At 45.3% G+C, this 26,360-nt stretch overlaps 1 protein-coding gene across 3 annotated transcripts in view; it reads left to right on the plus strand.

Annotated features, from left to right (window-relative positions):
* rasgrp3 (RAS guanyl releasing protein 3 (calcium and DAG-regulated)) overlaps positions 1-26,360 on the plus strand; it is a 151,969-nt gene that overhangs the window by 33,994 nt on the left and 91,615 nt on the right. For 2 of the 3 annotated variants that reach the window (XM_034100956.2, XM_071205591.1), the window contains exons 2-6: positions 15,217-15,343; positions 15,628-15,730; positions 16,909-16,971; positions 17,522-17,653; positions 19,031-19,178. In XM_034100956.2, coding sequence (XP_033956847.1) covers positions 15,274-15,343; positions 15,628-15,730; positions 16,909-16,971; positions 17,522-17,653; positions 19,031-19,178 — 516 coding nt within the window. In that variant the 5' untranslated portion in view covers positions 15,217-15,273. Of the gene's footprint in view, positions 1-11,239; positions 11,320-15,216; positions 15,344-15,627; positions 15,731-16,908; positions 16,972-17,521; positions 17,654-19,030; positions 19,179-26,360 lie in introns of those variants that run through there. The other variant, XM_071205592.1, reaches the window with a different exon arrangement.

Genomic DNA, 26,360 nt, shown 5'->3' on the forward strand with positions numbered 1-26,360 from the left:
GGCCTCATAGGCTGGCATCGTCTAAACCAGTGACCACCAACTGGCGGCCCGCGGGCCACATCCGGCCCGCCAGACATTCTCATCCGGCCCGCACGACGGGGGTGATTGTGGCGTTGGCGGAGTGGTTACTGCGTTCGCCCCCCACCCATTTCTTTGTTTACAACGTCTCGTGAGTAAGGTGCAGTACCGGAGTCCAACAGAGAGGCAGCAGCTGCGGGACAGTAGACTGCGTACTGCGAAACCTTCCCTCCCCTGAAGAAGAAGTGATCCTTCGTTGTGAAGAGTCTGGGTAATGCGCTCCGCACCACAGCAGTAGCCCCGCTGCGACAGAGTCCAACAGAGAGGCTGGAGCTGCGGGACAGTAGCCTAGAAGCAGGGTTGGGTTGTAACGGAAAACATAACGGCGTTACGTAATCAGAATACAAAAATCAAGTAGGCTAACTGTATTCAGCTGGCATTACATTTGAAAAACGAGTAATCTGATTGCAGTTACTTTCGTAAACCTGAAGTGAAAACATTTTGGAATACTTATTGGAATTATTGGTGGACAAGTTTCCTCACACAATGTCATATTCATTACCGGCAGAACTGTGTGCACTCTGCACAGCGCTGCAGCATGTCTGTGAGCGAGAGAGAGATGCAGCGTGTCTGTGAGGCCCCGCCCCCTCACGCAGATGAGAGAGAGAGATGCAGCGTGTCTTTGAGGCCCCGCCCCCGCACGCAGATGAGAGAGAGAGATGCAGCGTGTCTTTGAGGCCCCGCCCCCGCACGCAGATGAGAGAGAGAGAGATGCAGCGTGTCTGTGAGGCCCCGCCCCCGCACGCAGATGAGAGAGAGAGAGATGCAGCGTGTCTGTGAGGCCCCGCCCCCGCACGCAGATGAGAGAGAGAGATGCAGCGTGTCTGTGAGGCCCCGCCCCCACACGCAGATGAGAGAGAGAGATGCAGCATGTCTGTGAGGCCCCGCCCCCGCACGCAGATGAGAGAGAGAGATGCAGCGTGTCTGTGAGGCCCCGCCCCCGCACGCAGATGAGAGAGAGAGATGCAGCGTGTCGGTGAGGCCCCGCCCCCGCACGCAGATGAGAGAGAGAGATGCAGCGTGTCTGTGAGGCCCCGCCCCCGCACGCAGATGAGAGAGAGAGATCTCTTTTAAAATATATTGAAAGTTAGAAACGGAGATGGTTAGATAAAATGTGGAAGATAACATTTATGTATCATTTCTTTATTGTCGAAATGATGACATTTCATAACGGGATGAAATCAAAGTGAACGGCCTGCTGCTGCTGAATGCATGGGGCAAGTGACTGGAAACAGTTTTAAAAGTTATTACATCGTTTCAGATAATAAATAATAATGATAATTCATTCGATTTAGGGGCGCCTTTCAAAGCACCAAGGACACCTTACAATGCATAACATATTCCAAGGAAAGGTTTTAAGACGGTACAAAGAATGCAGTCCGGGTGATGTTGTATGTGGGGTGCAGATGAGCTGTCCAGAATGACACCAAGATGTTGTGTTTGAGTTCTTGATAAGCCATGAAAACAGTAAAAGAAGTGTCTCCTGTTCACCAAAACATACCCATCTGTTATGGAAAAAGAAAGTATTCCAAAAGTAATCTGAATACTATTTATACAATTCTGGGCTATATAAAAATCGCTGGCCCGCGTTAGTGTCTATTAGTTACATGTCGGCCCTTGGACAAATGTAGTTGGTGATCCCTGGTCTAAACCAGAGGTTGGAGTTGTCTGTGTCAGATGCAGTCAAGCACCGAAAGCAACCACTTCACAGCTTCTCTTGACAAGCTATACTGTCTCTCTCATCAGTCACCAAAGAACTTGAGAGAGCTTTGTGACAGTCGCAGATTGATCTTAGTGTTTGTTATAAACTGTAGGGGCAGGGGAAAGGGTTAAGGCATGTAGTTTAGATTCAAATGAAATGAGAATCTATGATGCATGTGTATTATCCTCGCAACTACAATCGTTAAAATGTCCACTTTTATATTGGTTTGAGGGTGTGGTTCTGCAAGCCTCATTTGCATATTCACCTGTCGCGGCGCGCCCAGGGGCTTTTTAGAGGGCACGTCAACAGGATGCCAGGGGTGGTTCTCACGGGAGGAGGAAGCCTGTGTGATGGTCCGGTTGGACCGTTCCGTGAGATTGGCTTGAGGATGATAGCTGGTGGTGAACTTTTGTGTGACTCCCCAGGATTTGCATAGGTTGGCCATTTCATGGCCAGTGAACTGCGTGCCCCGATCAGAAACCAACTCATGTGGGACACCGAAACGGGTGAAGATCTCATCTTTTAAGACGGCGACAATCTTGTGAGTTTTGCTGTCTTTTAGGGGAAACATCTCAACCCACTTTGTGAAATAATCCAGAACCACGAGAAGAAAGCAATTGCCTTTTTTACTGCGGGGAAAAGGTCCCATAAGATCAATCCCCAGCTTTTCCCAGGGCTCCTCCACCGGGGTAGGCTGCATGAACCCCGCTGGTTTTTGATTATCCGCTTTGTAGGCCTGGCAGGTGTTGCAACACTTTACATGGGCCCACACATCCTTCCTAACAGACTGCCACCAAGCCACCTCAAGGATCTTAAGAAGAGTCTTAAGTCTGCCCAGATGTCCACTCAGGGGATGGTTGTGGAAGTACTCCAGAAAAGATATTACTAGACTCTTGGGAACCACTAGCTGATATTTGTCTCCCCCTACTCTCACAGGCGACCGCCGATACAGAATGCCCTGTAACACAGTGTACCCTATCCTCTCTGGCTTACAAATGGCAGCAGACTGTTTTGCCATGTCACTGATTTCAGGGTCCCTTTCCTGGGCCTCTCGTATGTCTGATAGGGTGGTTGGTAAGTCAGAAGCACAGTGAGAGGTGTTTGAGGCAACATACGCAGTTGTGGATGGATGTGCAATCGCTCTGGACAGAGCATCAGGCACTATGTTGTGCAGGCCTTTTCTGTATTGGACCCTAAATTGAAATTGCTGGAATCGTAAGATCCACCTAGTAAGCCGGGAAGAGGTCTTCGGACAGTTGAAGGCCCTTTGTCAGTGCTGGTGCTAGTTTTCAGACGTCTTATGGTCGCACCACTCCAGCTCAAACACCTCTCATTAGTGCCTCTCACACCCATGCTCCTTCTCTTGGTACTGACACTCAGGTGTCCGGTCCTCATATTAGTTATCACACTCCTACTCATTCAGTTCCCTCTGCTGGGGTTTCTGTCGGCCGAGCAGAGATTGCCAGAAGAGAACCTGATACTATTGATGCTGCGCCACACGGCAGGACATCATTCACTGACCTACTTCCGCTGGGACAACCACCAGGAGTCATTGACAACATAAACCCCATCACACCTGTAGGAGCAGTATACCGCCATCCAAGCAGTACGCCGGTGGTGTATTCAAAGCCTGTCATTCATATGGAGTTCCCCTCGTTCGGTGGTTCCAGGGAGGTTGGAGAGGTTTTGAACTTTGTAGATCGCTGTGAAACATTCTTTGAAGTTAGGCCATTAACAGATGCAGAGCTAATAGGGGCTTTATCTGGGATTCTTAAGGGGCCAGCGCATAGTTGGTGGTGTGTAGCAAAAAGCACAGTACACAACTGGCCAGAATTCAAAGAAGCTTTTCATGCAGCTTTCCTACCTCCTGATTACCTCATGGAAGTGGAGGAGAAGTTGAGGGATATGGTGCAGGTACCCGAACAGTGTTTGAGGGATTTTGCCTATGATTACCGAGCCCTTTGTCTACGATGGAAACCTGATATCACCGAGGCGGAGTTGGTGAGGAAAATACTCAACAACTGTAATCCCAGAATAGCTGGTTGTCTTCGGGGCACTGTCAGAACCGTGGACCAACTGGTGTCAATAGGCACATTAGTGGAAAAAGATTGCACAGCTGCAAAAGAATATTGGGGGAAAGTGGATCAACAAAAAGCAAAAGAGAAATTGAACAAAAGGCCCCAGGAAAAATGGAGCGCTAAGAAACCTGCTGATATAGTGACCATAGTGCAGAGAGGGAAGAGAAATCCAATAAGTCTCTTACATGTCCCCGTAGAGGTGAGAGGAATGCAGTGTAAAGCTGTTTTTGACACTGCATGTACATACTCCCTCATGCGACACAGCCAATGGCTGGATGTAGTCCGTAAAGGAGAGCAACTGAAGCCCAGTGAGAACCAAAGCTTTGCTTTGGCTGACGGGAAGACATGCCATGGAGCCTTAGGAAAGGTACAGCTACTCTACGGCTGGCATGAGATGATGTGGTCGCTAGAAACATACATCATCGATGACAACAACCTGGCATTCCCCATCATTCTAGGCTTGGACTTCCTTACCAATACCTCAACCATTATCAACCTGGGAGACCGAACACATGGAGTAAAGGGGCCAAGGGATTATGTGTTCTATTCATTCCTTTCTCAACCTGCTGAGATCCCGGCAGCTCACCCCAGTGTTAGTCTCATAATAGCACTTCCGCTATCCAAGTCATTTCCTATTCAAGAAGAGACTGCCCCAGATTTTTCAGCTCATCCACCAGAGGTTAGAGAAATATTGAAGGCTTGGCCAAAGGTGTGTTCAGGCAGTTTAGGGAAAACTAAGGTAGAAGAGCACAAGATATTTACTACAGACGAGGTTCCAGTGTGCTGCAAAGCATACAGGGTATCCCCCCACAAGCGTCAGATCATAATAGACCAGGTAGAGCAGATGCTTAGGGATGGCATTATTGAACCGTCACAGTCAGCCTGGGCGTCCCCAGTGGTCTTGGTGCCAAAACCTGACATGTCCCCAAGATTTTGTGTTGACTTTCGACCTCTAAATGCTAAGACTCGGCAAGATGCCTATCCTATGCCACTTATTCATGAGTTGTTGGAGTCATTGCATGGATCCGCCTTCTTCAGTACCCTTGACCTAAAATCAGGCTACTGGCAAGTGGCAATGTCAGAGGAAAGCAAGGCCAAGACAGCAGTAATCACACCGATAGGCCTCTACCAGTTCAAGTGCATGCCATTTGGGCTGAAGAACGCCGGTGCATCTTTCCAGCGATTGATGGAAAAGGTCCTGGGAGAGCTGAGGGGAAAATTCTGCTTTGTGTATATTGATGATGTCATCATCTTTTCACCCTCACAAGAACAGCACTTCAATGATTTAAACGCTGTGATGAAGAGACTGCATGAGGCTAATTTAACACTCAATCTGAAGAAATGCCATTTCTTCCAGCAAGAGTTAAAGTTCCTTGGCCATATAGTGTCTGAGAAAGGGGTTCAGGTGGATCCAGAGAAAACACTGGCAGTGAAAGAATATCCTACTCCCACAAATATCAAGTCACTGCAACGATTTCTGGGACTTGTGGGATGGTACCACAAATTAATTTCCCACTTTGTAGATATGGCAGCTCCCTTGCATCGCCTGACAAGGAAAGCGGTGGTGTGGATATGGAGCGAAGAATGCCAGCAAAGCTTTGAACACTTGAAACAGGCTATGGTCAGCGCTCCCATCCTAACACAACCTGACCACTCAATTCCGTTTGAGGTGCACACAGACGCTAGTGACGCCGGTTTGGGTGCAGTCTTAGTCCAAGCTACTCAGGAAAGGGAGCAGGTGATAGCTTATGCTTCACGGGGATTGAGAGGAGCCGAGTGTAACTACTCCACATCAGAAAAGGAATGTCTAGCTGTTGTATGGGCTGTTGAAAAGTGGTGACATTTTCTTGAGGGAAAATAATTCACGGTATACACAGACCATGCTGCTCTGACTTGGGCCTTCAACTGTCCGAAGACCTCTTCCCGGCTTACTAGGTGGATCTTACGACTCCAGCAATTTCAATTTAGGGTCCAATACAGAAAAGGCCTGCACAACATAGTGCCTGATGCTCTGTCCAGAGCGATTGCACATCCATCCACAACTGCGTATGTTGCCTCAAACACCTCTCACTGTGCTTCTGACTTACCAACCACCCTATCAGACATACGAGAGGCCCAGAAAAGGGACCCTGAAATCAGTGACATGGCAAAACAGTCTGCTGCCATTTGTAAGCCAGAGAGGATAGGGTACACTGTGTTACAGGGCATTCTGTATCGGCGGTCGCCTGTGAGAGTAGGGGGAGACAAATATCAGCTAGTGGTTCCCAAGAGTCTAGTAATATCTTTTCTGGAGTACTTCCACAACCATCCCCTGAGTGGACATCTGGGCAGACTTAAGACTCTTCTTAAGATCCTTGAGGTGGCTTGGTGGCAGTCTGTTAGGAAGGATGTGTGGGCCCATGTAAAGTGTTGCAACACCTGCCAGGCCTACAAAGCGGATAATCAAAAACCAGCGGGGTTCATGCAGCCTACCCCGGTGGAGGAGCCCTGGGAAAAGCTGGGGATTGATCTTATGGGACCTTTTCCCCGCAGTAAAAAAGGCAATTGCTTTCTTCTTGTGGTTGTGGATTATTTCACAAAGTGGGTTGAGATGTTTCCCCTAAAAGACAGCAAAACTCACAAGATTGTCGCCGTCTTAAAAGATGAGATCTTCACCCGTTTCGGTGTCCCACGTGAGTTGGTTTCTGATCGGGGCGCGCAGTTCACTGGCCATGAAATGGCCAACCTATGCAAATCCTGGGGAGTCACACAAAAGTTCACCACCAGCTATCATCCTCAAGCCAATCTCACGGAACGGTCCAACCGGACCATCACACAGGCTTCCTCCTCCCGTGAGAACCACCCCTGGCATCCCAGGGGCTTTTTAGAGGGCACGTCAACAGGATGCCAGGGGTGGTTCTCACGGGAGGAGGAAGCCTGTGTGGTGAATGCGGGTATTCAGCGGGATGGTTACGGTTTCTCAGCATGTGTAAAAATAGGGGAAGTAACTGAAAGTAACCGTATGTGGATATTGCATCGACCGACCTGGAAGCACGTCTCCTTGGAGAGGACGCACACAGAGAGAGAGAGATATTCTCTCCGACACAGGGTGAGATCGCTCCTGTGTGCCACGCAGGACCTCGTGTTTCTTTTTTGTGTGGAATATAGCCGTAAAAGGCCGACAAACATTTCTGTTTTTCCCGCCGACGGGCGCAGGAGCAACAGTTTTTTTCTCAATGAACAATAGCCTGGATTAGGCAGTAAAGACACTTTGTGTATCCCAGAGCGGACTGTTTTGTTTTGTTTGTGTTGTGTGGCTGGAAAACTGTCAATATAATGGATCCATGCATGAAATCTGTCTCTGTTTATTTTGTTTAAAGGAGCAGATTATCCGTTTATTATTTCTGTTTACCTTTATAATCTTATTTCATTCAAGAACCCCTTGTGCGTTTAATTAACACAACTAGTTTAGATAGTTGATCGTTACAGCTTGATGCTGCAGTCTCTGAAGTGCTTGAGGAAGATTGGTCACATCCTCGGGATCAGGTGGGTGGCTTCATCTTTTAGGACAGTAAATGCTGTTTGGACCATGTGTGCTGCACTCTATCATCACCTCACCTCTGCAAGTGTAGATGTGAACCGTTCCTAAACGATAGATGCACGTATGAGCATGCAGTTGCTTTTGTTAAAAACCTGGGACTGATGACGGATGCACTCGAGGAGCTGAAAGACCTGTCTGAGGCTCTACAGTCGAGGGACATTAGACTGTCTCAATCAGTACATCTGATAAAAAGACAGCTGGATGTTTTTAAAACCATGAGCAGGAACCCAGACGGTGATCTGTTCTACAAAACCGCATGAGAGGCAGAGCAGCAAGGTGTTTTAACGGCATAGCACTATGCAATGACCCAAGGCAGAAGATAATAGATCCCACAGGGTGTTATGCAGCACGATGCAAAAGCATGGGAACAAGGATGCTCACAAGCATCAAAAGGTCAATGTTCTTGATACAAAGACATGGCCAAGCCCTCTACCATTAATGTATGGTGAGTGTGAAATAAGAGAGCTATGCACTCTTTTGAAAATCGAATTCTCTGGTGTTAAGCAAAGTTAGAGGGACTTTAGGGAGGATGCCAGCGTGCCGATGTCCCTTCTGAAGCTTAAGAGTGAACCATTGCTGTGAGCAGTGCAGTGTGAGGGTTTCTCAGAAATGAATGCAGTTGTAACATCAATGCGCTCACAACTGAAAACTCAAAATGTCTCTGCTTTAAAGTTCATTCAAATGGTTGGACCTCCTCTTGCCTCTTGGGACCCCACGACATATGTGAGGAAGTGGGTCGCTACCAGAAGGTCTGCAGACCATTTAGCCTGTAGACAAAGATGCACGACTACACAGGCTTCCCCTATCAGCCCATCTGGGACTTGATGAAGGAGCTGGTCGTACATACAGTAATGTTGTTGAACTGCTTATATTGATTTCATTCCTCAATCAATTCAGATAATATGTCTCTGTACTCACATAGTTGTTTGTAATGTTCTTGAGTAAGTGTGCAGAGAGATGTTGACTTAAAACGACAATTTGAAGGTCTCTCATTTGTGAAAAATGTTTGTGTATATATTAATAATTTCAAATGTAAATTCATTCCAGTTAAATAATACTAATAAAAAGACGGTCTATTTGACATACTTTCTATGTTTACTTTCTCGATTGGTGGCATGAAATAGTGCATCTGATACAGGAGCAGTTGCTTTAGGATTGGGCATCATATGTTGCCCCCCACCCAAAAAAACCACAGCCCCCCACATATCAAGTCCCAACTTAACCCCTGTATATACATGAAATAAATTATTTAGAGACTATGGATGGCGAGGACACGTGTAATAAAGGGATCCACACACATTACACTGGTGACATCCAGTGAGATGGAAACAGGCTTTGCAGCCAGTTTCCGTGGGGTGACGCATTCTGAGGTGAGGCAGAGCTCACCTGTGCCTCACCTCACCCCACAGTAAATAAGTGCCCGTGTTAAATTAGTGCCCGCGCTCCAGCCAGTTACCGTGGGCTTACGTGAGGCAGAGCTCGTCCCCGCCTCACTCCTCTTCGCTCCCATGGAGTTGTGGCGGAGCTCGGACAATTTGCTGATTTTGACTATAAAAAGCGATTGGAATCAAACAGAAATCCCACTTACAACACAGATCAGTGGAGACATTTTATTATTATTACTATTTAGTTTTTCTTTAGTTGTGTTTCCGTTACATTGGAGTATGACAGGTGAGGCTCTGCACGTCGCTGCTCTGTACCATCACTGTCATTGATGTCTCATTCCATAGATGTGTCTCCCATCACCCAGATCCCCTGACTATTCTCTCAACTCAGTATTTACATTCTTATATTCAAAGAAAATCAGTCATATCTTTAAATGAATGAATGAATAATAGATGAGTAAAATCTACGTCACTTTTTTTGTATGAATTTATGTTTCATCCAATCACAGAGCTTGTTGACTTATCACGAGGTTTGTCAAAGCGGACAGGCATCGTCACAACAATAGCTGGGGATTGTGGGTAGTGTAGTCTCTTTGGCGCTCCACATTTCAGAGAAAACAAGTTGTTTCTCAGAATTGAAGGGGAAAAACACAAAAGCATTGTACACAATTTAAAAAAAATCACCTTTAAAATGTATTTCTTCTCACATGGCACCCCATGTGTTACATATCAAAATGTTCAGGACAATATCTGGTATTGCTATATATGCAAATTACTCACCTTAGAGCACTGTTTGATGAGATAAGTAGCTCAAAAGCTTAAGATTTGACATCCGATTTTCGGAAAATCTTCAAAACTCTTGTGAAAACACAAAATTACTCATGTGATCGAATTGTTTTGGTGTTTTAGATTTGGTTACCAAAGTCTTAGGATCACAAAAGCAGTGAAATATTTGAATTAGACTGTATTTAAATGTGTTATTCATGTCTAAAATCAAATAAATTAAATTCGAATTTTGAGTAAAACAGGTGTTTATCACTCTACTTTCACCACAGCAGGGACTGAGATACATTAGGACTGAATAATGACTTCATATTACATACCAAGGTTCATGTGATGTGTACAAATACAAATTGAGCATTCAACCTTTTTTTCAACCAACAATTTATTATAAATATAAGAAACTGGAAAATCTCACTATTTACAAAATTGAACATCAGAACTTTCAACCAACTATTCATTATAAATGTCAAGACTGTATCAAGGTCTTTGTCTGTCTTCCAAGACAGTGGGTCTGGCTGCTGTGAAGAGGTACAATTGCTGCACGAGACCTCCTTGCTGGCTGGGTTGAAGGTGATGGCTGTGGTGGAGCCTTTGTGCTGAGGTGCATCTTGACCTGGTGGCAGCCGCAGATGGAGGTGGAGGCAGCTGTAGTGATGCTGGTCCTCTGGTCCTTGGTGGTGATGGCTCTGGTAAAGGCCCTTGAGCCACAGTAGATCTTGACCTGGGGGCCGGCACAGATGGATGTTCTGGCTGCTGGATAAACGCCGCCTGTGGGCCACTAGGCCCAGGCAGCTGTGAAACCTCTCTGTAAAACGAATTAAAATGTAGGACAATAATTACAACAAATTTCATTGAAATAAAGTTCAAGTAAAATGTTGCTCAAGCACAAATAACAATGCACACATAAAAAGAAAGTTTGGGAGGTTGGACAGGACTCTCTCTCTCTCTCTCTCTCTCTCTCTCTCTCTCTATCTCTCTCTCTCTCTCTCTCTCTCTCTCTCTCTCTCTCACACACATACACACACAGGTATTTTCAGTTACTTTACATTCAGTATAAAATCACTGACACACATATACATAGTCTACATCTGATTACAAAGTCTCATCTGTACAGGACGGTAAAATAATAACAGGCACACATATAAATACATCTATGACAAAGTCTCATCTGTACAGAACAGTATGATAAAATAATCGATGGAAAAAACATGTCTATAGCCACTGTACATGTCTCCGTTGTGGGACGAATAAATGATGAATGTAATCATCTCCACATGTAATCTCACTTTTACACACCAAAATAACGTTAACACGCTAATGGAGAGTCTATTTTGTCCCAAGAAAAAGTTCATGACTATCGATACAAAATATATATCAATAAACCTATTGTTCATTTTCGCGGTATTCCCCACACATTGCCAGTACACTATTACTGTAATATTTACACTTACCCATGTCCAAATGGATCCTTCTTCTTCTTCTTCTTCTTCTTCTTCTTCTTCTTCTTCTTCTTCTTCTTCTTCTTCTTCTTCTTCTTCTTCTTCTTGATGACTCTCTCCTCAGTTGAAAAGCTCTTTGCGTCCGTTTATGAAGCTGAAGGAGCCTCGGCGCGTCACAACTGGACGCCACGGGACCCGGACCAAGCGTCGCTCCTGGACGCTTAGGGAGTGAGAGTGTGTTGACTACACAGAGATGCTGTATGAAAAAACCAATGTGAGTTTGGAAAATTGCACAATATAAATCTATTCTAGTAGACCTCAACAATGGAACTATGATCAGTAGAAATGGCCCTGACATGGGACCTTTAACACTTCACCCTGTTAAAGGTTTGTCAATACGTCTGTGTCCTTCCCCGGCTGACACACACGTTTGCAAGTCGTGGACATGTTGACTGCGGGGATGAAACGGGAAAGTGCTCTAACCCCTGAGCCCAAACCTCCATGTCGGCTCTTATCGGGATAGCTAGCCCCCTGCCTGCTAGTGGCAAGGTGATCCTATACAAGCTTTGCGTTAAGCTAAATGCTAAAGTCCACATGCTAACAAAATGTTAGTTGTATGACATGCATCTTGGTTTAGCAGGTTAGCATGCTCACATGTGTAGACTGCATGAGATGTAACTGCTGAACCTATTTTCAGAATGCACTAACCCACCTGACCTACAGGGTCCTAAACAGCTGGATCTGTGCATCACAGAGGGACTCAAGCCCTCCCTTTCCTACCATATGATAGCATATAGCCTAGCGTGTCGCTGCATTGCACAAGAAGTGCAGTGCATGGCTATAGATTATTGCTCTAGCTAGTAGTGTTGTAGTCGAAACCACCTTATCCGAGACCAAGACATGCCCAAGACCGGAGAGTAGCAAGACCAAGACAAGACCTTAAGAGGTCGAGACCAAGTCACGTTATTGGTTTAATTTGGTAAACAGGGCGTTTTATATCCAATCACATCCCCAGCAACAGCCGTGGTCTCGACCATGGATGTATAATAAGAACGGTCTCGACCGGTAAAATCTCGAGACCTATAGGTCCGAGACCGAGACAAAACCGAGACCAAATGCAGTCGAGACGAGACCGTTAAAAAGTGGTAGCCCATTTCCTTATTAGAAAAATAAAACACCAGTTGAAATAGAATACATAATGTATATCTACAGCTTGTTGAAATCATTTGTTCTTTTAATAAATCTATCCCTCACAGTAAGAGGAAGTAAACTTCTTGTTTCTGGCTGAGGCAGGCAGTGAACATCTCTGTCCCCCCCCCTGTATGCCCCCCCCTGTATGCCCCCCCCTGCCCAGCACACTGACACGGTGAAATACTAAAGGTGAACACAGTGGAGAATTTAGCAGCTTAAGAGCCTATAGAGCTGGTGAAGAACAACACAGAGCTCAGAGGAGAGCGAATATGGGACTTTGTCTGGGTTCTTCATGACTTGTGCAATTGCAACTGAAAAAATACATATAAATGAATGAATAGTTATCCTACATGATTTTGACATGGGCGCTTCTTTTTGGTCAGACAAGAAAGATCCATTGGTGTTAATTTAGATAAACAGTGTTGAAATCAACAATGGATACACCATGTTAAAATGCCAACTCATTCCAGATCCAGACATGTCTTTGTTTCAGTATAACTATCATTGTTGTGGTTACAAATGTCCCTGGCATTTGTTCAAATGTCATTATGGTTTATTGAAGCCTTTCTGTCAAGGGTAAACATATTATTTAAAAACATATAATCTTACCTGCAGTCCTAACCATCATCATTTTGGAAAGAAAATGTCATGTTATGAGTCACAGCCTGAACAAAAGGCACTACAGTATGGTCATAGAAAGAGAATGAGAAAGAAAGAAAGAATGAAAGAGAGAAAGGAAGAGAGAAAGAAAAGAAAGCTGTCATAATGGGTCCTTAAGTGATGATGTAAAAAAGGTTTCATTTTTAAAGAGCCTGTGACACCATCCCAACAACTGTTGTGCAATGAAATATTGGGCTACTAGTAATCTGACCCGTCAGTTTAAAAAAGAAAAAGCGATACCGTTCCGTTAAATATCAATAATTTCGAACATCGCGGGGAAATTCCTTCGACTCATTTTGAAGTTTTGGGGGAAGTCGGAAGTGACGTCAATGCGGGAACGCTTCACTGTGCGGCGAGAGAGCCAAACACGGACAGAGTGTGTTGTCATGCGTAGAAATGGTGAATTACTGAGTTTAGGCACGTTAATAACGTTTTAATGAAGTTGACTACAGTATATTCATATGTGTCAGTGCTTTCATGTCAATTCGGCGACATAAACATAAATGATCGTGGTGAAGATGATGATTACATTAGGATTAAAAATCGGTAGTGAGAGCTACTGAATTTCCTCCCGTCGGATGTGATATAAAAACAAATCGATTATTTTGTGGTTGTAAACTCAAGTGGATGAAACTACATTTATTAGTGCTTTCATGTCAATTCGGCGAACATATGATACATTAAATGATCGTGAGGATGATGATTAAAAATCGTTTGTTTGAGCCGGTCTGCATTTCCTGATGAGAAAACAAACCGATGCTTTTTGTAGTTGTAGTACACCAACATGGATTAAACGTGTGGTTTTTTTAACACAATGTTGGGAAATTAATGGATAAAATGCACGGATTATTATTATTATTATTCGCACTCCGATTGGGACAGTTTACGTGGGCTGGGCTGGGTGCAGTGGTGAAGTCCGAAGTGGGATGGTCGGATAAGTCACTAGCACATCCCCCACTCCCCCCGTTGACAATTTACTAGCGGTACCGAAGTGGGCCGGTCGAGAGTCCCGGGATGATTTGTAGTCCCATTCCACCACTGGCTACATGACCGTATGATCGCCCATATTGACGCACCTAATTCCTAAACTTCTAACAGATACAACATAAACCGATCCTTCAGCCTCATGAGCTCTCAGACACGTTCAACATTAAACTGTCATCGCTGTCTGAGCTTTCTGCTGTGAGCGCCATCGTGCGTTTACATGCAGAAGCTGGGATCCTGGACGGTGCAGCTGGAGCGCTGTGCCCGCAATGACGTCACACATCATTTGGGGGGACTTGAAGAATCCGCGAGAAGATCCAGAAAATGGTCAACATTGAAGGATTAATGGTTATCAAAGTACAAATATCCAAAATCAGTTCAGTAACGGTTTTCAAGGGGACAATATTTACTCAAATTGATGGGTTTGGATGATGGGGGAAACTCGTGTCACAGGCTCTTTAAATGTTTTGGTTTTCAAAACTCGATTTGTGACATTGTAAGTAAACATGTTCTAGTTTCAACCAAGCAATCAGTAACTTTGCCCTGATGTTTAAGTGCAGCTGAACTGTGAGCCACGTTTATACTTCACTGTATCCACATGGCCTTGGGTACATTGATGTAAAGATTGTCTGAATCAGAAATGTTTTTTGCGTCATCAATGACAGATAGTGTTGCATAACTCTAATTTCCACATCTATTAAGGCAAAGCCCTTCATTGTGGCGGCTGACCAACACAAAGGAGTGCATATAACATGGATATAACGTATTTTGGTCTGATGTGAATCTTCATAAGCAATGGTGTACAATATACAGTAAATAATATAAAGTCACTTAAATTGTATTCGTCCCACTCTGAATAGAATGACATATATACAATATGGTTATAAGTAACCTTCTGTATGTAAATAGTGTCAATATTACTTCTAATTTAGTTATACATATTGTTACTACTGCTGTTAAAGATATGTTGTCATTAGGAATGGCAGTAGGTTTTCCTGCATAGATGTTCCACCCCACAATATGTCTGCGTTAGTGGACATTGCTTTCAGTTCATTTTGCTTCTTCCTTAGTGAAGCATTACATATATTTGGTGTGCATAAAAAACATATTGCTTTAAACATATTGTCTTCTTTTGTCTTAAAATGGCTCAGTAAAACATCCATAAACATTAGCAGTTCTTCTGAGGTCACAGTGATGGAAATAATAGACATGTCTATTAGCAAGTGTCTGCTAAAGTATTTGAATAATGATTTACAAATACATGAGCAAATTGATGACTTCACAAGATAACAAAAACGTGCATACTTAAGACTCATATACTCTCTCCTGCACACAGGAACACCCTGATTGGTCCAGAGCAGTGAGCAGGAAGTGTTGAATCCAGTTTGGGATTATGGGAGCATCTACATTGGGAAAGGCAGCATCTCTAGACGCTCTCCTCAAAGAATGCACTCGTGCATTTGGTAGGTGACCCTGAATACATTGCAACCAAGTGTAATAATAGCAACTAATGAACATGTCAGGGACAGACACATCAGATATATCACGCTTAAGATACACAGACGATGACAAATGGCTCTTTATATCAGATTTGTTGACAACTAAAAGTTTCATCAGGACTATTCATTCGGATAAGTACTTAGGGAAACGGCCCATTTCTGCTCACCACATAAACATTAACATTAAAACAGTGCCGGGTGCCTTAAGTTTAATTTGCTGACATGTTCTGACTCACTTCTGTCCACAGATGATAACGGGGAGCTGCAGGCCAAGCTGCTCCCTCGCATCCTGCTGCTGATGCACCGCTGGTACATCACATCCTCGGAGCTGGCGCGAAAACTCCTGATGATATATCCCATCTGGCAAAAGGCCGGGAGGAAGACACAGCTCATGCACATTGAAGCATGGCTGTAAAGCAACGAGGACCACCTGAGTGCAATGCAGTTAAACAACACTGTCAGCAGTAATGTTACCAAGGCCTTTGTTTATGATTAATAACAACGAGACCATTTCCCCTTCAAATAGTTGGAGACTGTTTTTCTAAGATCAAATAATAACATAATGTTGTTTTAACAAAATGTTTAAAGATGCTGGCTATTGTTCTCATGTTGCCCGAGATATTTGCTGCAGTAATGTGATTCCTGAGGTACATTCATTCCCCCAACACAGGAAGTCCAACCTTAATCTCAAAATCAAGACAACGTAGCAGTCGATGTTTCATTTGACTCAGAGACTGATTTCCCATGACCTGTATAGGTGCTTCGGTGTTCATTTGAAATGGGCAACATTGATCCACGAGTACTGCGCGGTGGCCGACAGGTGCAATTATTCTACAGCGGCCAAACACACTTCCATTCGCAAAACGCGCTGAAGCTTAAGAAACTATGCAGATCAAAGATACAAATGTTCCAAACCAAATGCAAATAAAGAAACAGCTTCAACAACTTGACGACACATGCGCAGCGGTTACTAAAAGCACTGCATAAACGAAACACTGCAAATACTAACTACCACTGTTGTTGGAAACGTACCGAAAATGACATTTCTGTTGACTTTACTTTGACAATGTGATCACATGATTCAAGCTGCAAGCTAGCTAGCTAACATAGCTAACCCAATCATTTTAAATATACTGACAAAACCCTTACCGTTATGAAACAGGCCGTGACCACATGCGCTCCGGTGCCAGCAGTGTGTTTAGCTGATGCCAGCGTTTTTGTGCTTTGTTTATGCAGCGCCGTAAGTAAACGCTGCGCATGTGTTGTCAAGTTGGGGAAGATGTTTCTCTATTTGCATTAGTTTGGGCTCATGTGTTTGAATGGTCGGCTACAAAGGGCCAGATCACCGGACAGTGAGGAAACCACATGAGATCACGTTCTCTCTTCCACGCATCAATCTGCTGTTGAGGGGAGAGCTACCATAAAGGTCCAATTAGATCAGCAATAGCCACTGCTTTGGAAGAGTTAGGTCAGTGTTGTTTAATGTTTACGTTTTTCACATGTTTGAAAAGTCCTTAACTGAAGCCCACGTATCGTGACTGCAAAGACGACAGCTGCCAAAGAACACAGTTGAAGATTTGTTATTTAATGAGGTAAGGTGCTGCTTACTTCCAGATTCACCATCGCATCACATGAAACACTTTTTAGTCTCGGCTTCTTGCAAACCGTAACCCTGGCCCTCTATAACCTATTTTCACATTATTTATGTGCTTATTAAGACTAGTTTTACAGTTTGGCTTACAATTCCAGTTCATGCAGAATCAGACATCAAAGACATCGTGTCTCTCATGTCTGCATTAAATATGACAATGAACATTGTGCAATTGTTTTAACCTTGAATCAAACCAGTGACTTGAGTTGTAAGGACAGCACTGCTCTGAGCTGGGTCACAAAGGGTGGGGACATCCCACAATTGTAAGTTGTAAATGTGACGTAAACTTTTGGGCACTTCCTGCACCATACCACGACAATACAAGGGCATCACATGTGAGTCACGGCTCCCAAGTTCAGAAGGGTCTTTGTTTAGGTTACTGGAAAGTTCATGGAGCTAAGATTAAATGTTTTCCATTGTGGCACAAGTTGTTTTTCCTCCCTCTTTGTACTGTCAAAATACTTGCTGCTGATGTCTCTATGTGTGTTCAGGTACTGGATTGTAACATTCCCTGCAGAGTTTAACCTGGACCCGGGTCTGATCCAGTTAACAGAGGAGTTCAGAGATGTGGCTGCTCAGCTGGGCTCTCAGGAACATTTCAAGCTACTCGACATCTCCACCATGTAAGACACGAATACACAGATAACCTTTTAACAACTATTGGTCAGTGGTACAAAGTCTATTTTGCAGCTGCTACGTAACACATGACCAAAAATAATTAAAGCCTACAAAAATGGCAGTGAATAAAAAGAAAAAAATGTGATGAGTTTTAACAAATAAAAAGTGTAATTCTATTTTTTTGCACAATTTGTTTAAAATCTACGGAGCCCCCTAGGGGACATGGAGAAGAAATTAAAAAAAGATTTGAAAAAAAAAAAAATGTATTGCGAGATCTCGCAATACTTTTCATTTAGTACTTCCTGGTCAGTTTGGCTGCTACGGCAACACAGAAACCACAACAATGGAGTGGTTCATCGATTTTACTTTGAGCTTGGCCTTAAATATAAAGATATAACATCAGAGCTTGGCAATAGGCACGGGTTTCACACATAGACTGTATATATAAAGGGTTTCACATAAGTGAAGACACCTCAAGAGAACACTCAGAGCGAGGGGACATGCACGTTCCTCTGAGCTGAGTTATTGACAGATTCGAATTTCGCGGATCAATCACTCATGAACATAACGTTGTAAAAATACAAACAACATGACTTTACAATCATAGCAAGGTAGACAACGAGCTACAGGGTCGTTTTAATCAGAACAGTTCGATACGCGCCGTCATCCGAGCTAAACATCAAGAATTGGTCACAATCTGCAGCTGGAGGAAGGAGAGGAGTGCTTAGGGACCGTCTACAAACTGCAACGGGGTTTTGCGAGATATCGCAAAAGTATTGCGAGATCTCGCAAAGGAGTTTTGCGATATCTCGCAAAGGGGTTTTGCGAGATCTCGCAAAACATTTTATTTATTTATTTTTTCAAATAATTTATTTTTTCTTCTCCATGTCCCCTAGGGGGCTCCGTAAAAATCCATGTTAGCAATTTCACAAAATAGTCCATCCATCTGACAAGTGTGGCATATCAAGGCGTAGGTTAAACAGCATGGTTATACTACACAGGTGTTCCTTGAGCTGCTGACAATGAAAGGCCACTCTAAAATGTGCAGTTTTTATAGACAGCAAAATGCCACAGATGTTCTAATGGAGTGTGCCATTGGCATGCAGGACTGTCCTGTTGCCTTCACGCTGCTATTAGCCATCTCAAATGTTGTTTCTGAGAATTTGGATGTACATCCTTCCCGGCCTCTGTCCTGACCTGATTACAGTGGGTCAAAGTAACTGACTTGATTGGACAAATGCTCCACTCAATGGTGAATTATTGTACCTAAGGCTTTAAGTAGCTTCAGACGGTAGGCTATACATTGTTTTCAATAAATAGGACTGTATCAGATATGTTTTAGATTGTTTTTGCTCACATTTGACAAATTGTTATCCCTGTAGTCCGTCGTACGACTGGATGCGTAAGTTGACCCAGCGCAAGAAGCAGGCTAAGAAAGGAAAGGCCTCCCTGCTGTTCGACCACCTGGAGCCCATGGAGCTCGCTGAGCATCTCACCTTCCTGGAGTTCAAGTCCATCCGGAGGATATCGGTATGTCATTGATCACATATGGAATAATACACTTTCTTTCCGTGATAGCTCTAGCTCTCCCCTGCTGAAAAAAACAGCATAGACCAGCATGGATGTCATGCTGGTCTATTTGACCTATATCTATGGTTTTAGCTGGTGAAGCTGGTAGTTAAGCTGGTCCATGCTGGTGAAGCTGGTATTTATGCTGGTCTTCCAGCAGTCTTCAGCATGGGGAAGCTGGTACACCAGAATGGTCTCATTATGTTACAGCTGGTGAAGTTGGATTACCATTTTAGCTAAATAAATAGAGAGAGACATATATAGAGAGGGAAAGAGAGAGAGAGGAAAAGAGAGAGAGAGGGAGGGAGAGATAGAGAGAGAGAGATAGAGAAAAAGAGCTTCAGGGGAGGCGCAGCATGAACAAAAATTACGAGAAAAAGATTATTAAAATGTCACTTGCACACTTTTGGCTGTCTGTGGAGACCGAGTTCCCCCACCTCGCCAAAAAGGCTGTAAAAGTGCTCATTCCCTTCACCTCCACCTGTGTGAGTGCGGGTGTTCCGCATTGACTGTGATCAAAAGCAAGTGCCGGTCAAGCTGCAGCCAGAGGATGATCTACGTTTATTCCTGTCTACATTGCATCCCCGCCAGAGTCCTCCACGGGTCTGATTTTCGAGACCCGCTCCCGCCCTGTGTACTATGTAAATGTAGTCTTTTCAAAAACCAAAACATTTACTGACTTTTTTAGGATAGCTTCAAGTAATGTTGTAAAATTACAACCGGGGGCCTTACAGGGTTAAGGGCTATTGTTTATTGTTATTTACTTTAAGATGTTTATTCTTAACCTATCATTTAATTTAAAAACTCTTATTTAAATGATGTGTGTGTGTCTGTATTCCTGATGATACACTGAGAGAATGAGCTCATAGGGCTGCTGATCACCATAAGCTAAACAGTCGGTATATTGCACTACATTTGTATAATGTAAGCTTCGTTGCCTGTGGGAATAAGAAAAAAATAGTTGGATATACTGGATATTATTTGATCTACACTAGCTTAATCCCAAATAATGTAGGTGCCTTAAATAACCCCTTATTTTCTAGTGAGATGTCTTTTTATGTTCATATAATAGTGATTTCAATGCCACCCCAAAATGATCACCCTGGACACCCCACTGAAAATGTCCTGGCTCCGCCACTGCCTGAATGGAGGACCTCTGGGATCCATCTGCCATTCTTCAGTGAACGACCCACTCTCCCTCCTGAGACAAAGCCCTCCCATTCCCACTCATTCCCTGCACTACTGTCAATGGTGCTTTCCAGCTATCTGAACATGTAACTGGACTTTTAACCAGAACTGTTACTGTACCAGAACATGCAATGTTTTAAAATGTGTAACCTGTTATTTTAACTGCATTATGTACCCATAATCAGTGGTGACTGGTCATTAGGGGCAGGTGGGGCACAGTTTCAGCAGAAAGTAATTCAAATAATAATTCCAAATAAATGCTAAAAATAAATAAATATATATTTTAAGATCATGTTTAATCATCTGATTCGCCCCGATTCTGTTTTCCAGGTCTCAGGCTCGAAAATGACATTCCCAGAACAAATGATCATAACTTCACTTCTAAAAGGGATAAATTAATGAAAACAAATCTCAAAGCAAGGTTACACCTGTGAGTTGGATGTACACCGTAGAAGAGTCAGAATAGATGCTCGTGATGCTTGCAAAGCCATGCCATGCTCCCCACAATGCAGTTCGGCGAAGTTTAAAAATCTTCTACGTCACCCCATTCAAATGAATGGGCGAAGCGTTGAAAGCATTTTTCGATGCCTGTAGTGTAGACGGGCCGTAAGGCTATCGCTATTGGGTAATCCCCCTGCGCACCCGCTCAGCACTGAAACACTTGTAGTCCACGCCCACCCGCAAGGTGGGCCCCACCCTCGGCCTCCTTCCTGTATAAATAGGAAGGAGGCCCGACAATCTGCTCCCATACAAAATAACTTTTCTTCAGCTATTCGTGGAGCCAGTGGGGCCTCTATTTCGTATATGGCTTCGTCCTCTAAGGCTATCGCTATTGGGTTAAGGGAGAAGCATGATGTAGTCTGCGCCCCACTGGGTCCGCCCGGTACTAGAAGCACAGACACACCTGCTCAGATAATAACCCATGCCTATTGCGCCATGCGAATGGCGCATCACCGTCCCTGGAACATAGCAAAACATGAATATTTTCCATGAGGGGATGAAGGCTGGGAACAATACAACCCTGCCGCTGTGAAAAAGAGAGTGCACAGCTGGATCCCTGACGTCACTCACTCCGACAGGACACCCAGTACAGGGTGTGTCAGAGAGGAATGGGAGACATCCTTCAAATACAATTGAATAAATGAACAGGGGGAAGACCAAGATGCAGCAGTGCAAATGTCTTCCACTGACATTCCTCCGTGCAAAGCCGTGGAGGAGGAATTCCTTTGATGTTCTCCGGGGGCCCCACCCCAGAGGAGACATATGCCTGTGACACAGCCTCACACAGCCAGTGTGACAGCCTTTGTGCAGACAGAGGTTGCCCGATCGAGCGCTCTCTATAATGCACAAACAGGCGCTGAGAACGGAGCAAGGCAGCCGTGTGCGCCACATAGCAGGACAGCGTGCGCACAGGACAGAGGAGATGAGACGCGGCTTCTTCCTCCGACCTGTGAGGAGGGGGGAATAAGTCATCCAGGGTGATCACTCTTGACCTAGAAGAGTTTGTGATGACCTTTGGCATAAAGGCCGGGTTAGGTCGTAAAACAGCTGAACTGCCATCTCCTTGGATCCGGAGGCATGACGGAGCCACAGAGAGAGCAGACAAATCACTCACCCTTTTCTCTGATAGAGCCAAAAGTAATACTACTTTGGCTGACAACAGTTTAAGGGGAACCTGATCAGGTTCAAATGGGGCTTTGCTTAGTGTGCGTAACACCAAAGTCAAATCCCACTGAGGCGCCAGTGCGCGTGACACTGGTCTGAGTCTCCGTACTCCTCGCATAACACGGCTGCTGCGCTCTGCGAGCCCCTCGGTTCAACTCGCCGGGAATATCCATTGCTCTGATGGAGAGCAACGTGTGTGCGCGCCCAGAACAGCAGCCGCCTGGCTGCGTTCAGAAGCTGCGCAGATCGTGCTCCTCCCTGGCGATTGATAGGCTGCTTCCATAGCCGTGGCCTGTTGTCTGTGCAAATCAACACGTCTGATTACAGCAACCGGGCGAAGTGCTCCGGAGAACAGCTCCAGCACATTTACATCTGACGCACGGGGTCGATGCACGGGCGAATTAACCACCTCTGGAGACTCCTCCTGTGGGGGAGTCCCAGGGGGATCATCACGTGACCAGCTGACGCCAACGCCGAGCAGCTGCGCCACGGAGAGGGCTGTGTGGGTTATGACACGCCGGAGGAGAGCTGTCAGTTCCTCCACTCGCTGCCGCGAGAGCCGCGCTCTCATGCTGGCTGAGTTTAATTCCACTCCCAGATAAACATTTGTCTGAGAGGGCTCCCTCCACTGACTTCCGGTAACTGCTAGAATCCACTTCGAGACAATGGTACTTGCGTACCATGCTGCGAATGGATCTGGCCCTTCCTACATCCAGGACATGGTGAAACCGTGCACCCCAGCACGTGCACTCCGCTCTGCATCAGCCAAACGGCTCGCTGCACCCTCGCTGCGAGGGGGACCCAAGTTCCCATCAGCAAAAACACGTGGGTTTGCTATCCTGGCTCCAAGATGGTGGAATGAGCTCCCATTGACATCAGGACAGCAGAAAGCTCACACACCTTCCAGACTGAAAACTCATCTCTTTCGACTCCACCTCGAGGATAGAACTACTAACAAAGCACTTATATACTAACAAAGGACTGGCTTATCTAAAGCCAGTTGAGTAGCACTTGAAATGTTTGGCTCTATGAAACCTGATGTACTTTATGATTCTGTTTTCTTCAAGTTTGTATCTTGTTAGTCGAACGCACTTATTGTAAGTCGCTTTGGATAAAAGCGTCAGCTAAATGCAATGTAATGTAATGTAATGGAAATGGACAGCTCTTCTTCCAATTCATTATGAAACCCAGGCTTTGAGAGATGCGATACGAAATGTACCGTCTGTAAAGCGACTTCCTCCCTGGAGCGAGCCAGCAAATAGCAGGTCGTCCAGAGGAAACCACACTCTCATCCCTCCTCTGTGTAGCGGCTCCAGCCTTCTCTACACAAAAATGCGAGGAGCCAGGAAATATCCAAACCGCAGACGATTGCCTGGTCTGATATTCCCTGAAATGAGAAACGGAGGAATTTCCTGTGTTTCGGGATGAGGGGTGGAAGTATGCATCCTTCAGGTGGAAGTGAACCAGTCGTCCTGGTGAACACATTCCCGCACCTGATTTTCTTCCCCTTGAGGAACCCTGGAAATAGCCTCTTTCAACAGGAGTTCCTGCAGCTCTGACTGGAGCGAAAAACACTGTTCCTGGGATGACAGGAGTCCTGTATCCCATTGAACTTTGGGGGGGGAGAGGTGAACTGCAAGGTGTAGGCTACCCTCTGCTGATCAGCCTGCTCATCCATCTGTCCATCAGACACACGCGCTCACTCTGAGAAACACTCTGAGAAACACTCTGAGAGCGAGCGCACATGCTCGAGATGTTCTGTGGTCGTCATGGCGACGAGCCATGCCAGGGGGCCTCCACACGCTGCGTTTCACTCCGGCTCTCATCATGAGGCGTGGACACGCTCAGGGGATGGATGTAGGTGTGTGCAGAGCTGTCCACACGAGGCGTTATAACGGCGCTCATGGGGTTATTATGACCGTGTGTAGGAGGCGTGTCTCGGACAGAGGAATGCCGCGAGCTCTGCAGGTTATTAACCGAGGTTAAAACCGGCAGGCTTCTGCAGCGAGCCCTGCTGTCTACCTAATCAACAGATTAGTGGCAGCTGGCTTAGTTAGCGAGCTCTGCAGTTTATTAACCGATAGGTTAAAACCAGCAGGCTTCTGCAGCGAGCGCTGCCGCCGTGGTGGGTGCTGCGGGCGCTGCCGCAGGGGCACTCAGCCTGGAATACTGACAGATCAAGGATGGGTCTCATTCCCCCATGCTGGCTTCTCTGTGATGTGCTGTAATGGTCGTCATGGTGACGAGCCACGCCATTGCCCTCGCCGCCCGTGAGGCGAAAGGGCTGCGAGGGTCCTCGGGTTCGCCGCCGCCCCCTCCTGGAACCTCCTGATGGCCGGGAAGCATGGCCAGATCGGGTCACTCCTGACTAGGGTTGGGTACCGAGAACCGGTTCCGGTTCGGAACCGGTTCCAACATTTCGATTCCAACGGCATCATTTAGAAATGTGAATTTCGGTTCCGCTTTTCGATTCCTGAGGAAATGTTTCTCGCCACTCTCCGTAGCCTACTGTATGACTGCGGCGGGGCGGGAAATGTAGCGTTGTACACTTCCTACAGCCTAACCTGAGACCAGGGCCGGCCCGTCGCACTGGCGTTATAAATGTTCGCCTAGGGCGCCAGATCTGGGAGGCGCTGCGCTGACAGCTCTGGGAGGGAAAACAAATGTTTTGACCGTTGGCGCTCATCCTAATTTTCGGCCTTGATGTAACAACATTCATAATTAAGTAAATGTAACACCCTTTTCACCCCGGTTACACGTTTCATTCGCCCTGTACGATGGGCGCTGTAAGTGATGCAAATGGGGGATGTTGGCTTATCTGGCAACCGCAGCTCACAGCCAAAGTGCGCGTGAGCGAGGGAGAAAGGGAGGGTGCACTGGAACCGGCGCTGTTGTTATTAGCATCTGGTGCTAGCTGCTCTAACGGAAGAATAAGATGTTTCTACGATGATGTGGAGGAGAGTCCTCTCCAGTCAGACTGACGGAGCGTCCACACTACAGCTCCAAAAATAGCTTGGAGCTGGGCGTGTCTGGAGCTTGGGGATTTTATTCAAGCAACACGACCAACAACCAATCACATGAATCTCCCGCCCCCGACATACAAAGCAAAACCCCCGGGGATTTTATGCGAGCAATATATATATAAACTCCCCAAACAGGCGAAAACCTACCAGTTTCCCCCACTGTCTCCATGCTGGTTCCTCCGGTTTGTATCCCGGTAGGTGAAGAGGGTCTGGTCATACAAAACCGGGTGATTTGCTACGGCGATAGTTAGTTTCTCCTCTGACTTTTTTTGAAATATAGAAATGAACGGCGGGATATCTCTCCCAGCTTAGACGCGGTTTGATTGGCTACGGCTTCAGCTGTCAGATTTTGGGAAACGGGATTTGATTGGCTGGCGCTGGCTACTCCGGCGTCTCCGGCTCTGCTACCCACAATTCAGTTCGGCGAAAAAGCGCGGCTACGTGACGTCACCCCATTGAAAGTGAATGGGCAGATTGGAGCTTTCGACGGGCCCATAGTGTAGACGGGCCGTAAGAGGCTGATAACTTCAGCTCAGTGAGGTAAAGGACTCCGAGTGTTTAGATAGTTCACTTTAGTCTAAGTTATCTCAGTGGGTCTCAAACGGCTTGATCACAATTTATGTAAACACATATTTCCAAGGAGATAAAAAAATATGCATAAATAAAATAGTAAAATAAGATATGAATGAACAACAAAAATAAAATACGTTGCATGTATTTGTTATTGGCTATGGGTTATTGGTATTATGCTCACATACCTATTTAATTATTAAAATGTAAACCGATCTTTTTCATATGGGTGTTTAGAGTTGTACCCCCTAGATCTAGTCTCTAGTCATTCTGCTTAAAGTGCACCAGATTGAAGCATTTTACTTTAACATGTTCAAACCTTTCTTCCCGGTATGCCTGAGAGGCAGATATGCTTGTTTTTCTCAAAAAGAACTGTTCTTTAAAAGTTGCACTGTTGCACTGTTGTAGCTTCAGTGGTTCTCAGGTTAGTTACATAGCAGTGAATATAAACAGACTGATTAATGTGAATATTACTGTAAACTAACCTGTGTAAAAGTTCCTCCAATAAATGTAATTTTTTTGGTGGAAGAAGCATGTATCATTTGTTTACCCTGCCCCTCAAAGAATCGGAATCGAGAACCGTTAAGAACCGGAATCGAAAAGTAGAATCGGAATCGGAATCGTGGAAATTCAAACGATACCCAACCCTACTCCTGACCGTCTGCAAAGTCATTATGAACCCAGAGCCACATGAGGG

Source organism: Pseudochaenichthys georgianus, chromosome 15 (genome assembly GCF_902827115.2).
Source record: "Pseudochaenichthys georgianus chromosome 15, fPseGeo1.2, whole genome shotgun sequence".
NCBI lineage: Eukaryota > Metazoa > Chordata > Actinopteri > Perciformes > Channichthyidae > Pseudochaenichthys > Pseudochaenichthys georgianus.